Source organism: Procambarus clarkii, chromosome 8, assembly GCF_040958095.1.
Source record: "Procambarus clarkii isolate CNS0578487 chromosome 8, FALCON_Pclarkii_2.0, whole genome shotgun sequence".
In the NCBI taxonomy this organism is placed as follows: domain Eukaryota; kingdom Metazoa; phylum Arthropoda; class Malacostraca; order Decapoda; family Cambaridae; genus Procambarus; species Procambarus clarkii.
In genome coordinates, this window is record NC_091157.1 from 6,217,263 (window position 1) to 6,229,335 (window position 12,073).

A 12,073-nucleotide genomic window follows, 5' to 3' on the forward strand; every position below is an offset into this window, starting at 1 on the left:
TGTTCCAGCACCTCCACCTGTCTTGATAGAGGAGCCATCTAACTGCTTTCAGAGTTCCCGTCGCCCTTGTACTCACCTAGTTGTGTTTGCGGGGGTTGAGCTCTGGCTCTTTGGTCCCACCTCTCAACCGTCAATCAACTGATGTACAGATTCCTGAGCCTACTGGGCTCTGTCATATCTACATTTGAAACTGTATATGGAGTCAGCCTCCTCCACCGCATTCCATTTACTAACTACTCTGACACTGAAAAAGCTTGTGCACTAATGCTTGTGCCTCTGAGTAAAGGCAAACACCAAGCAAGCATGTCTAGTTTCTGTCCCAACTCGGCCTTGACCTGTCCCAACTCCCTTGACCGCCATCTGACTGTTGAATTTCAACATTCACCAGAGCCTAGATCTGGGATCCCACATATAATCCTCGCTAGTCCCTGTCGATTCACCTATGCTCAGCCCAACCATTTCTGCTGACTTTGCCCTGATTTCTCTGATCCTGAGTCCGATCTGTCCTAGTTCTATGCCCTTTTATCTTTAATTTCTTGTTATAGCTGTACTTCAATAGAATATCCAAAATAATAATAATAATAATAATTATAATAATAATAATAATTTTTATTTAGGCAAAGGTACATACATAAAGAGATTTTACAAAGTTTGTTGGCTTTATAGATAGAGCTAGTACATACAATGCCTAAAGCCACTATTACGCAAAGCGTTTCGGGCAGAACCTAACCTAACCTAACCTAACCCATGTTTTTTATGTAACTTTTAATGAGCTGCAAATTTTGATCTCTCAGTTTTCACTTTGTATTTGTCTCACGGAACTGATGCTTTGATGACCAGACCACACACCAGAAGATGAGAACGACGTTTCGAGTGTCTTGCCTGCCTCCGGAGACTAGCATCTTCACGGCTGAACTTCATGCAATATTGTATGCACTTCAACTGCTTTTCCGACGTCAGTGTTCCTTTGTCGTTGTGGTCGACTTCCGCAAGTCCTTCATGGCCTTGGAGTCATTTAACCCTATGTATCCTTTGGTGGTCGAAATTCAACATTTGCTATTTCTTATCACTAGCAGATTTGAGACGGTTCAGTTTTACTGGGTTCGCAGCCATAATGGTATTACCTTAAATGAACGTGTGGACACTGCTGTTAAGGATGCTGTCCACACTTGTCCTATTTCCAGAAAAGGCATTCCTTTATCATATTTTAACCAATTCATTCATTCCTCAGACCGCTGGCAGGGTCGTTGGTCTGGTGTTACAGGTAACAAACTGCGCACTCTTAAACGTAACTTATTTCCTTTGCCTTCTTCCTCCTCCCACCGTAACAGACGGCAGTGTGATGAGCTCACATGTATTGGCCATACATGCTTAACTCGTGGACGTTTAATGGAACGCCGCCCTGCTCCTTACTGTCCAAACTGCATTGTCCCACTTTGCCATGCCCCTCGTGGAATGTCCCAATTTTCAGGGCGATCGTATGTCCTGCTTTCCTAATGTCCCTGACCTCTAGGGACAAATCCTGGAGGTCATTTGTGAACATGATCTTTTAATCTGATGCCTTTGATATCGCTCGCCTTGTGTTTTTGTTCTCGTGAATATCCAGCGACACTTATGTTATTACACCGTCTCCCTGGCTTGGTGCCTTCTTTTGATTACTTACTTTAGTCTCAAGTGACTGACTCAAGGCAGTTCTTCCCATCAGACAACCTGGCACTCTAGGGACTTTCCTTAAGGATTTTCGTCCCATTATCCTTACAAGTGGTGTATGTCTGATTAATGAGAGTTCCGTGTGGTTCCTAGATCATTGCCAACTCGTTCTTTCCCAATTTTGTTGCTCCCAGTGTCTCGGCACGATGGATATTTTGGAGGGCTTTGATGTCTACATTCGTACTGCCTTTGCTACGAATTTCTCCGTCATTGCAGTTCTGTTTGAACCTGGATAGACTTGCGACACCACCTGGAGATAGTATTTTAGCCCAATTGCATTTTTTTGGTCTTTTATGGGAATCTCCCACTTCGAAGCTTCCCCTCTCGTTGTTTGTTTCAGGCAAGAGGTGGTGCTGCATTCTCCACCTTTTTCAGCAGTTCAAAAGTGTTCTCCAAAGTAGTATAAAATTGTGTCCGGTTACCCTTAATGGTCCTCCCCCCTCCGTCCCTAGCATTTTCTCAGTCCTTTATGTTTATCAAATTCTCTGCTTTCGTGGTGACGTCTCTTCTCTCTATGTCGGCTTCTGCTTGTGATCGATAATTTGTCACCCTGGGCCACCAACCATAGCTTCAAGTTCTCTACGGCAGAGACTTGTGCTATGACAGACTTTTGCGGAAGCTATTCCTCGTCCCCTTGTCATTATGGTAGTCCTCTTATGTATAGCGATGCTGCCAAACTATTAGGGTTTATCTTTGACACCCAGGAGCTCGTGTTGCTTACCTCAGAGTGGAATGCTCCAATGCCTTGGTCTTTCCCCATACTTCTTGGGAGCCTGACACTTCTCTTATTCTGTCTAAACTGCCTTACATTCTGTGGCCTCTCCTTCGACCCTTCTGTCAGTTTGATGCCCGTACTGGGTTACGGCACTGTTCTGATGTTTTTCAGTCTTCTTCCACTCAAAGCTTGTATGTGTAAGTAGTAAGTAATTATCAAAAGAAGGCATCAAACCGGGAAGGCTATGTAGCACCATCAAATACGCAAAATAATCAGAGGGCGCTAAATAAGCTTGCATGTGTAACGTACGATTATGTTACGTTGTTGGGTAGATTAGATACACAGTGTTTAGCGAGTTTCATATTATTTAGTAGTCCTTGATACAGCTGTGTCGTAGACGTTGAGACGGAGTTTGGAACAGAGCAGAGAGCTGAGTGTGGCCGGAGTCGCGGAGCTCTATGTGGGAGAGCGTTGTAGCTGGATGCTGTCCTAGTCTGCTGCCTGTTCTGTGTCGAAGCTGTAGCGTCTTTGAGACGATTAGAACTGCCTATGCCGAGTGCTACATTCTTGACTGGAAAATGTACTGTTGTCTATTCTCATATCGCTTCCTTATATTTGTTGACTACCCCTCACCTTTCTCTACTAGGATAAAGGATGCGAGAACCGTTACCTTTAATTTGGGATAGGATTATAGCTTGTGTAGTTAGTGCTAATTAGTAACGATAATGAAGATAATGGAGCGAGTATTAGGATTACTCGCTACATATGTTGAAACTTGCGTCCTGTCTCTCCGGCAGAGATTTGCAACCTTTTTCAACTCTGCACACTGAACAAGGCGTTGAACTTGTTAAGACACCATAACAAAGGACTTTCCCATTTATTTTGCACCCCATACCCATCCCGTGGGCAGTGGTGGAAAATGTTAGATAAAAACTAGGGGGGGGGGGGGGGGTTCGGTTCCTGAACCCATTATATGCCTCTTAAGGAAGTGAATTTTTCGAAGCTAGTAACAATTTTTATTACACACACACACACACACACACACAGACTGTATACGTGTATCAAATGATTCAATAAAAGGCCCACAACAATCTATACAAGGCAGTTTACATCTATGGTGATTCAGTCACTAACCTTGCTGCACACCCACCCAACTGGGTGGCCGCTGTAGTCTTGTGCAGGCTGCGCCTACAGTAAGCAAATTTTGAATACTTCGCAACGGTCCTTGGCAGTATATTATGAATGCAGTACTTACACATTTCTTTGACACTTAGTGGTTATCCGAATTCCGCCATTCTTTCCACATCCCATTATATAATGATGCAAAGTATGAATAGTTGTGCTGACAGCTTTGTCAAATCTACATCAGCATATTCAAACTCTTAAAAGTAATTGTAGCCTAAGCCTAGCAGTGGTAACATCTAGATGTCAACCTCACTACACACAAATCACAGTAGCGTGATATATCCATGAACAAATCCACAGGGGCCGTGATGAGGGTTCGATCCTACGCACGGGATGTTCCCAGCTGCGTCTTGGTCAACTGTGCCAAGACATGGTTAACTAAGGCGCAGCTTTGAATATCCCGGACATAGGTTCAAACCTTTATCACGGCCCTTGTGAATGTGTTTTTTTTTTATCACGCTATTGTGATTTCTGTGTGTAAGCCTCTACATTGACGACCCAATCTAGCTACAATATGGCGGTACAGTGGTACCTCAAGAACATGGTTAGGAATGTCGAAGGCCGACTTAAGATCTAGGTAAAGTGGTATACATGACCAGTATGCAGAGTGAGGAGATTGGTAACAATACGGTAAGAAGCACACTCCTTCCAAGCGTTAAGCTTGGAAGGAGTGTGCTTCTGGGGAGGCAAGTTTCTAATGAAACTCACACAAGTTTTAAGTGTTTAAACTTTTAATAGCTAAAATTCTAAGCCCACTTGACCCGGTGTCAAACCAGGCGAAGCAAATCACAGTAACATTAGTTCAGGCGGGCCGTATTCAATACGGCGGCCGCATCCGCTGGGTAGTCTCGACTCTCAGATGAAGGAACATTAGCGCATGCATGGACAACATATGGCGACTTATTTTTTACTTGTGCACTGCTACATCAGGCAGCAGGGACCTTAAGCACGTCAAGGAACCGTCCGCTGAAGGAGGGGGGGGCCATTTGTACAAGTTTTTTGACTGGTGGATAGTCCAGATAAATTAACCATGAAATGCATCCACTTTAATGCCCAGTTGGTGGCACTAATATTTAAAACCTTTAAGCTAGAAAATGAACATTAGATTTTAAACAATTAAGATTTTACGTAGTGTGATATATACGTATTTTGGGGGACAATAACATGCAATTGACAAACTAAAATATTTTAATTGAGCTGCTTACGTAGATATATCCTAAGCTTCCTTAATTGCTACTTTCACTTTGGTCCTTCTGGAAGCGACGCAGCAGGAGACGACCCTCTGCCAGCAGACCGACAGGCAAGCAAACATATCTGTAGTGTGGCCGAGGCTTTCTGCCAACAACTGAAGGCAAAAGCTCTTGCACTTCAAGTACTCTACCACACATTTAACACACGGATGCCTGAAAATAAGGTTCAACAGTCAGTGATGCGTCCCTATTATGCCTATTTTGCAGTGATTAGCCCCGTGGCCCTCGGCCCATTCCTGGTATCAGAGACGACTGTTATGGAGTTATTTTCGTACCCGGTATTTAACTCAACCATTCCCAAGGTTTGGTTGCCTTGTACTACTGCCACTCCCACTTGTGCAACGGACTGGTTGATACATATTCCAAGGTCTATATTGCCAGGTAATTATGTTGGGTTGGAAGTTGTGATGTGCATATTTATGCCCCACATGAAATGTCCTTCAATTTAAGATAAAAGCATTTGCCAGTCTTCCAATCATTTGTCGAGTTTATGTACATCTGTCTCGCATTGTCACTTCTTAATTTACCATAAATCTTAATGTCTGCACATTTGATGTTTATAATTAGTATTATTAACAAATATCAAATTTGCAAAAGACTAATATGTTACGGCAAAATAGTAAGTGAAAATGATACCGAGATACACAAGTGTCCCCCACACACACAAGTGCCCAGCGAACCTTGTGTATACCCTAAGTGCCGTCACAGAAACTAAGTAAAGTGCCTTTAACACAACTTAGAACAGACTAGCCACTACCGTTTTCTCGCTCTAACCGCATTGTATTGCTGCCACTTGTCAACCTCAACCGCATCTGACCAAGGCCAGCTGTGACTGACCCACTGGCCGCCCGGCTAAACTTCGCTGTTCGCGCACCATTTTAGCGCAGTTTCTCAAATGTGCGCCTGCTTGTTGCTACGCGAGTGATCTGCAAAAGTGTAACACGTGCGGCTATTGTCGAGAGCCAGCTCTAGTGTAGCCACGAGACAGAAGACTGAAGGTCAGCCTTTAAAATCGTCGGTCTCTTGGTATAACCTAACAATAACATGCAGGCATTCTGCTGTTGTCTCGGCAGTACGAGCAGGCCAGTATCACTAAAAAAAATTTACATGTGCGTCGATCCTTCCCTTCGATCAGGGAGTCATATCTAGCTACACATCCAAAGTAGGTTTAGCGTTAGGTTAAAGACAGACCCAACTCTAGTGATTGTGTCGGGGTATCGCGTTTATTCCTCCTGTCAGTGAATGTGCATCGTACACGGAAGATATATATGCACGTTTCTTTGCTTTAATGACAGGTCATTTGTATGTAGCATGCCATCGTAATGTTTTCCCGAGTAACCAGTTTGGAACGACCGTTTCCCTTGCAACCAGCAGTATTAGAAGTAATTAACAAAAGAAGGCACCAAATCGGGAAGGCAATGTAAGCAGTTTTAGAAAAGTGTTAGCGATTGCTTGTCTAAAACAGTAATTGGACAGGATTGTCCACGAATGACGAATTAACCACGTGACTGGTCAGTCGTCCCAATGTCCCTCCGATGTAATACTAGCTTTAACGACACTAATCTAAAATAATTAAAGCACCCTAGCAGGTGCTTAAATTAGCATGCAAGTTGTTAATGAAAGTTAAATTTTGCAATTGTGTAAAACCCTTTAAATACTGCCACTCACAGCTGCCTTCAGCACTAACACTTTAAAAGTTCCACTACCTTAAAAAGCCTTTAATCTAATATTTATAGGAACCTATTGAGAAGTGTGTGCTCGTGTTGCATTGAAGTTGACACCAGCAATGTTAATGCGAGACATATGGACCACCCCCACACACAAGACGTCTTACTCGACACGTGTACCGTGAACCTTTATACTTGTTCTTTATTCGCTACACTACAATTGGCATATGTTAAAGCTGCCAGCCATTGCAAAAGGGATGTTGCATGCAGTTGCAGTCAGAAGCAAAATTCAACACTACCCATACGCTCTTCACCTTGCATTAGACTAGTAAAAAAATTACATTACTAAAAACTAACTATAGTACGTACTTTAGTATAAAACCAAATCTTGCCAGAGGTCTTGGCATGATATCTATTATGTCTGAAATTTCCGTCTTTAGGAAGACCTTGAAATACTCGTCTATCATATCGTCATCCAGTTCCCCTTCCACTTCGTAGCGCTTGAGCCACTTGGCGGCATTTTCTCGTTGCGCTGACAACAGCACTTCATAAGTTTCTGCGTGTACCGCCATCTGTAAGGCATGGAGATAAAATTTATTAATTCATTGTTTCGGGGGACAAGAAGCCATAGTATATATATACACGTAGGCCTATATCTAGGTTACACAAATCACAATTGCGTGATGCATCAAATGAACAAATGATTTGATGCGTAATGCATCAAATGATTTATTTATTTATTTATATATATACAAGGTACATTGGGTTTGCGAGAATACATTGAATAGTACAGTATTTACAATCTTGTAAAGCCACTAGTACGCGCAGCGTTTCGGGCAGGTCCTTAATCTAACAGATAATTTTAAGTAGGTAATTTCTATCAGAATTGATAAATGATAAATACATTGCAAGAGAAAAATGAGACGAGAGCTTAGTAAGTATATTAAAGCACATTAATATAACAATGTGCTTTAATATAACAAAGCTCTGATTGATTACATTGACAGCTTGATTGGTAATTTAAACAAGATAATAGACACCATACAGCAGATTGACAGCACATATAAGACAGCAATGATCACAATGGTAAAGATGCTCAGATTGGGTGCATAAAGATTGGGAGACTGGGTAGCAACAGATACAGATAAACAAGATTAATAAACACCATACAGCAGATTGGCAGCACAATCATTTGATGCAAATGATTTGATGCATCACGCAATTGTGATTTCTGTGTAATGAAGTAAGGGCGAAGAGGGAGAACGGCCTATTGACATAGCTCGAGTGCATGGGGGGATTTGTGTAAAACCCTGGTTTATGCCTCCGAGAGGCTGCAGGATCCAGTAAGTTCAGTAGAACTTCGGTTTCAACTCTTTCCATGTCGTAGCTCAGTCGATTAAGGCAGCGTCTGGGATGCTCTGACGCAGGTTCGAATCCTCGTCACGGCCCTTGTGGATTTGTATCTAGGTCCCTTCCCCCTCCTCCCAAGGTCGAATTACTGACCCGCCCAGGATGTAACCCCACAACTAAGTAACTACCTAGTGCTAGGTGAACAGGGGCATTAGGTGAAAGGAAGTGTGCCCACCATTTGTCCCGCTCGGGATTCTAACCTGGAATTCTCTATTGTGCGTCGAGAACTAACCCAACTGTACATACTAACTGAACCCTTAAACCCAGTAGTACACCCAATTAACCCGTTTCTATTTAAATTGGTAAACATACCAGAAACTATAATAGAGGACCTTTATAGAAGTTTAAGCAAGGGCCAAGTCTTGCAATACTGCCTTTGTGCCTTCAATACCATTTCAATAAAGGGTAACTGGTTTTTCATGTGATGAACCCCTATTTACATTAAAATTAACAAAATTCAATCAGATTTATCAATATACTTATGCTCAAAGCAGTTGAACTGTGTAGAAAGCTTAAAATCTTGCAACTCGCCTTTGCTTGAGGTGAAATTTTTTCCAAGTCTTCCTCCTCTTGGTCGACCCCTTGGTCGAGCAAGCCATGTTGTCTGGCCATGACGCACGCCGCCCATAGCAGGAGCCACAACACCTGAGTGAGGAGGTAGGTTCAAGTATGTTTATCGAGAAGAAAAAATACATGTCACAGGGATAGAGTAGCTTAGGCTACTTCTACCCCCCTCCTAGGAGGTAGGGTTGCAGGCGTTAGAAGATTAACAAAAATACTGTAGGTTAACATTACGATCATGAGAAACCTGACCGTATTAGGCCATGCTTCGGAAACTTGGACAGGCAAATTCAGGTACGCCTGCAATCTAACTTCAACATGTTTGTCAAACTTACGGTTCCCTTTACAAGCTAGCCTGTAAGAACAAAGTTGGTGCCTTTGCCAAGCTTGCAGTAAATAAAAATGTAAACGAGAACTAGTTCGTAGTATAGAACGGCAAACAGGAACTAGCAGTTCCATTGTTTATCATAATTAAATTTATTAAAACTAGACGACGCTATGTGTAACATGCGGACAGACTGATTCATGAAACATTTAACCGATGTCGAACTCCGGCGGGTTTATTTATATTTACTGTATGACGTTTCTATGTTTGCAGTATTCAATAAATTTAAAATCCGCAAAAGACAGAAGATACATCATGTAAACGATTGTAGAGTTCTGTTGCCCTGTAGAACTTGCCTTAAACATGGTGACTGTTTACAGTTAAACAATTTACGAGCTTCAACACTTCGCAACACAAGATTATTTGTCGAGCGCCCCAGTGCTTCAGCTCAAAGGACTTTGTAAATAACTAGTTAAAAGTATTCATGGATGTCAACCAACAATCAATTTAAAAATATACACATTTGTAAATCTAGACACTAAGATACATAAGAAAACGGCAAAAATGATGATTTTTTTCCTGGAGCAAGTATTCTTGTCTACGAGTAAACGTCAGCACTCTTATTCAACACATTACCAACAGTTAACCCTGTTTTGGCTTGCTCAAATCAGACATGCCCACCCCCTTTCACTTAAAACAATCCCTGTCTAACGGTATTAAAGCACGAGGTTCAACCACTGCAAAATACCTCTAGCCCATCACCCAACAAATATCTGATATCAGAACTATAAATTCTGTCCATGACAACACACTGCCACTTCAAATTCCTCAAAATACATTCACTTCACCGCCACTTACACGTACAAAAGCCTATTAAATTCTAGTCTTATTTTGAAACTTCCTACATCAATGCAATTTAAAAATAATTTGACATTTCCAGCGTCTGAATAAATTGATGCAAATAAATACCACTACCATGTAGTGGAATTTTTCAATTCATTAAGATATAGTTCCACACACATTTGGTCCCTTCATTTGCATAGTGTTTGCATCAATTTAGAATCTGGAAATGTTAAGTGCAGGTATTTATTTCTGGCGTGATGTTCATGGGGGTTCTATTTCATCCAATATGGAATATTCCTATTCCAGCTTAGCTTTAGGACTTGCCTAAACTGCCTGTCTGACGTAGCAAGAATGTACCGCTTAATCAAAGGAATATTTAGCACATACTTTCTATATATAAAAATCGAAGTCGCCAAATGTTTCGAGACCTAACTCGGCAACACATGCTCGGGGTACACATGTAATGTGTGCATGTACATTACACATGTAATGTGTACCATTCACATGTGTAATGTGTACCCCGGGTACAAAATGCAATATAGAGTTTGCCTATTCACCTAACTCATTCACAACCCATCCTATTTGTTTATTAAACTTGCTTCCTAATGGCCCATTTAAAGGACTCTGGCAAAATTCACCACAATGTGTCCGGACCACAATTCAGTGTACCGAAACGGTACTTAAGAATTGGGGCAACACCTCGCCAATTTTTAACTCTGCTGCCACCCGTGGACAAGCAAGATGGTATGAACAAATATCACAAAACTAATACGCTAACTTTGCGGCATTTTGCATAACATTGTTATCTATATATTAATTCCCGACCAACAATTCTAGCCGAGAATTTAACAGCCACGGAACAATTCTAGCCGAGCAAGTTCTTAGTAGTAAAAAAAAAAAAAGCCTTAATGAATTTTTCTGAATATCAAGGTATGAACCGGATAAATGAGCACACTAACGATGGGTCCTCAAAATACTAGAAGAAGTGTAGATTACAAAAACTCACAGTTGAAAGAGGAGTCATGCCGGGCTGACCGTCACCTCCGCCACCTTCAGGAGAACTAGAGCCGGCGACCCTGACGCAGTCTGATCACTCGTCAGAAAAGACTCTCGACCAATAGCAGTGTCCCTCTATCACCACCAGCCAGTCTCAACTCATTTTGTTATAATTCTGCAATTACCAATAAGGTTTCATTTACATAAGCCTTGGCGTATTTCGCCACCATACAACTTTATCATCAGTTGTTACACTACAGGGGGGTAGAAATAGCCTAAGTTACTATATCCCTTTGAGATGTATATCTTTCTTATCTCAATAAACATACTTGAACTTGTTACACTAGGTATAATAAATGAGCGGCGGCTCCAGACTTGACTACCAATATATTACAATACCTTCAAAATATGGAAAAATTAATATCTACTTGCATTTTACTTCTTTACAGTAGGCCCTAATTAGCCTAGCTGCTCAAAAATTTAATATTTTCAGTTCTCGCCTCATCCCAAGATGCAACGCGTCAGAAGTTTTTTTTAGTTTAGTTCATTTATTATGCACCCCATACCCATCTTGTGGGCGGTAGTGAAAAGGGTTACAGAGGCACATAATGGGATCAGGGACTGAACCCCACAATTCATTTAGCTAAGCAAGTTACAATCTTGATGAGCTAGTTACAAAATTCAGTATAAGTCGTCACATCAACAATGGGTTCGAGATCGACCACAAGTATAGTCAGAAATTATGATAGCATTTGTAATAATAGTAACTAGCTATTCATCGATTGAACTAAGCCATAACTATATTCGGTTTTGCTAACCAATCAATCGATTATATAGTCAATTAATCAATTTATTTATTCATTCTTAACTGATGCAAGTATTCATTGTCATATAATGAGTATTCCCTATTAATAAACGAAAACAGTTTAATGAATATATTAAGAGTAGCATAATAATGTGTACAAATAATAATAATAATAATAATAATAATATTTTATTCTTAGCATATTCATACACAAGAACATAATACAGATGTATATTTGAAAATACAGGGGTTGCATATTAAATAAAGCCATTAATACGCAAAGCGTTTCGGCCAAAACGTAGACTAATTCAGCTAAAATTTGTTATAGGTATAACGGGTAAACATATTACTAAACGACAAGTAAGCTAACACATGTGAGATGTTTAGTTTAGATTTAGTTTAGCTAAATGAATTGTGGGATTCAGTCCCTGAGCCCATTATGCGCCTCTGTAACCCTTTCCACTACCCCTCCACAAGATGGGTATAAGGTGCATATATTTTTTTTTTTTTTGCAGGGATATTCCTGCGCGGGCCCTAAGCCTCTGGCTGGCCCACATATGAACTAAACTAAACTAATAGTGGGTGTACGTGCCTATGAATAATAGG

General features: G+C 41.1%; 1 protein-coding gene across 2 annotated transcripts; it reads right to left on the reverse strand.

The window, feature by feature from the left end:
• Window positions 1-4,323: 4,323 nt before the first annotated feature.
• Window positions 4,324-10,826, reverse strand: LOC123759602 (uncharacterized). 2 transcript variants are annotated; one of them, XM_069316618.1, is made up of 5 exons: window positions 10,673-10,826; window positions 8,469-8,582; window positions 6,897-7,099; window positions 4,816-5,013; window positions 4,324-4,576 (listed from the first exon to the last, which is right to left on the reverse strand). In XM_069316618.1, exons 1-4 carry the CDS (start codon window positions 10,688-10,690, stop codon window positions 4,827-4,829), a joined length of 522 nt encoding a protein of 173 aa, XP_069172719.1. In that variant the 5' UTR covers window positions 10,691-10,826; the 3' UTR covers window positions 4,324-4,576; window positions 4,816-4,826. The 2 variants fall into 2 exon arrangements, with proteins under 2 accessions (XP_069172719.1, XP_045600675.1); XM_045744719.2 differs by lacking the exon at window positions 4,324-4,576 and having other exon boundaries at window positions 4,781-5,013.
• Between the last annotated feature and the right edge of the window lie 1,247 nt (window positions 10,827-12,073).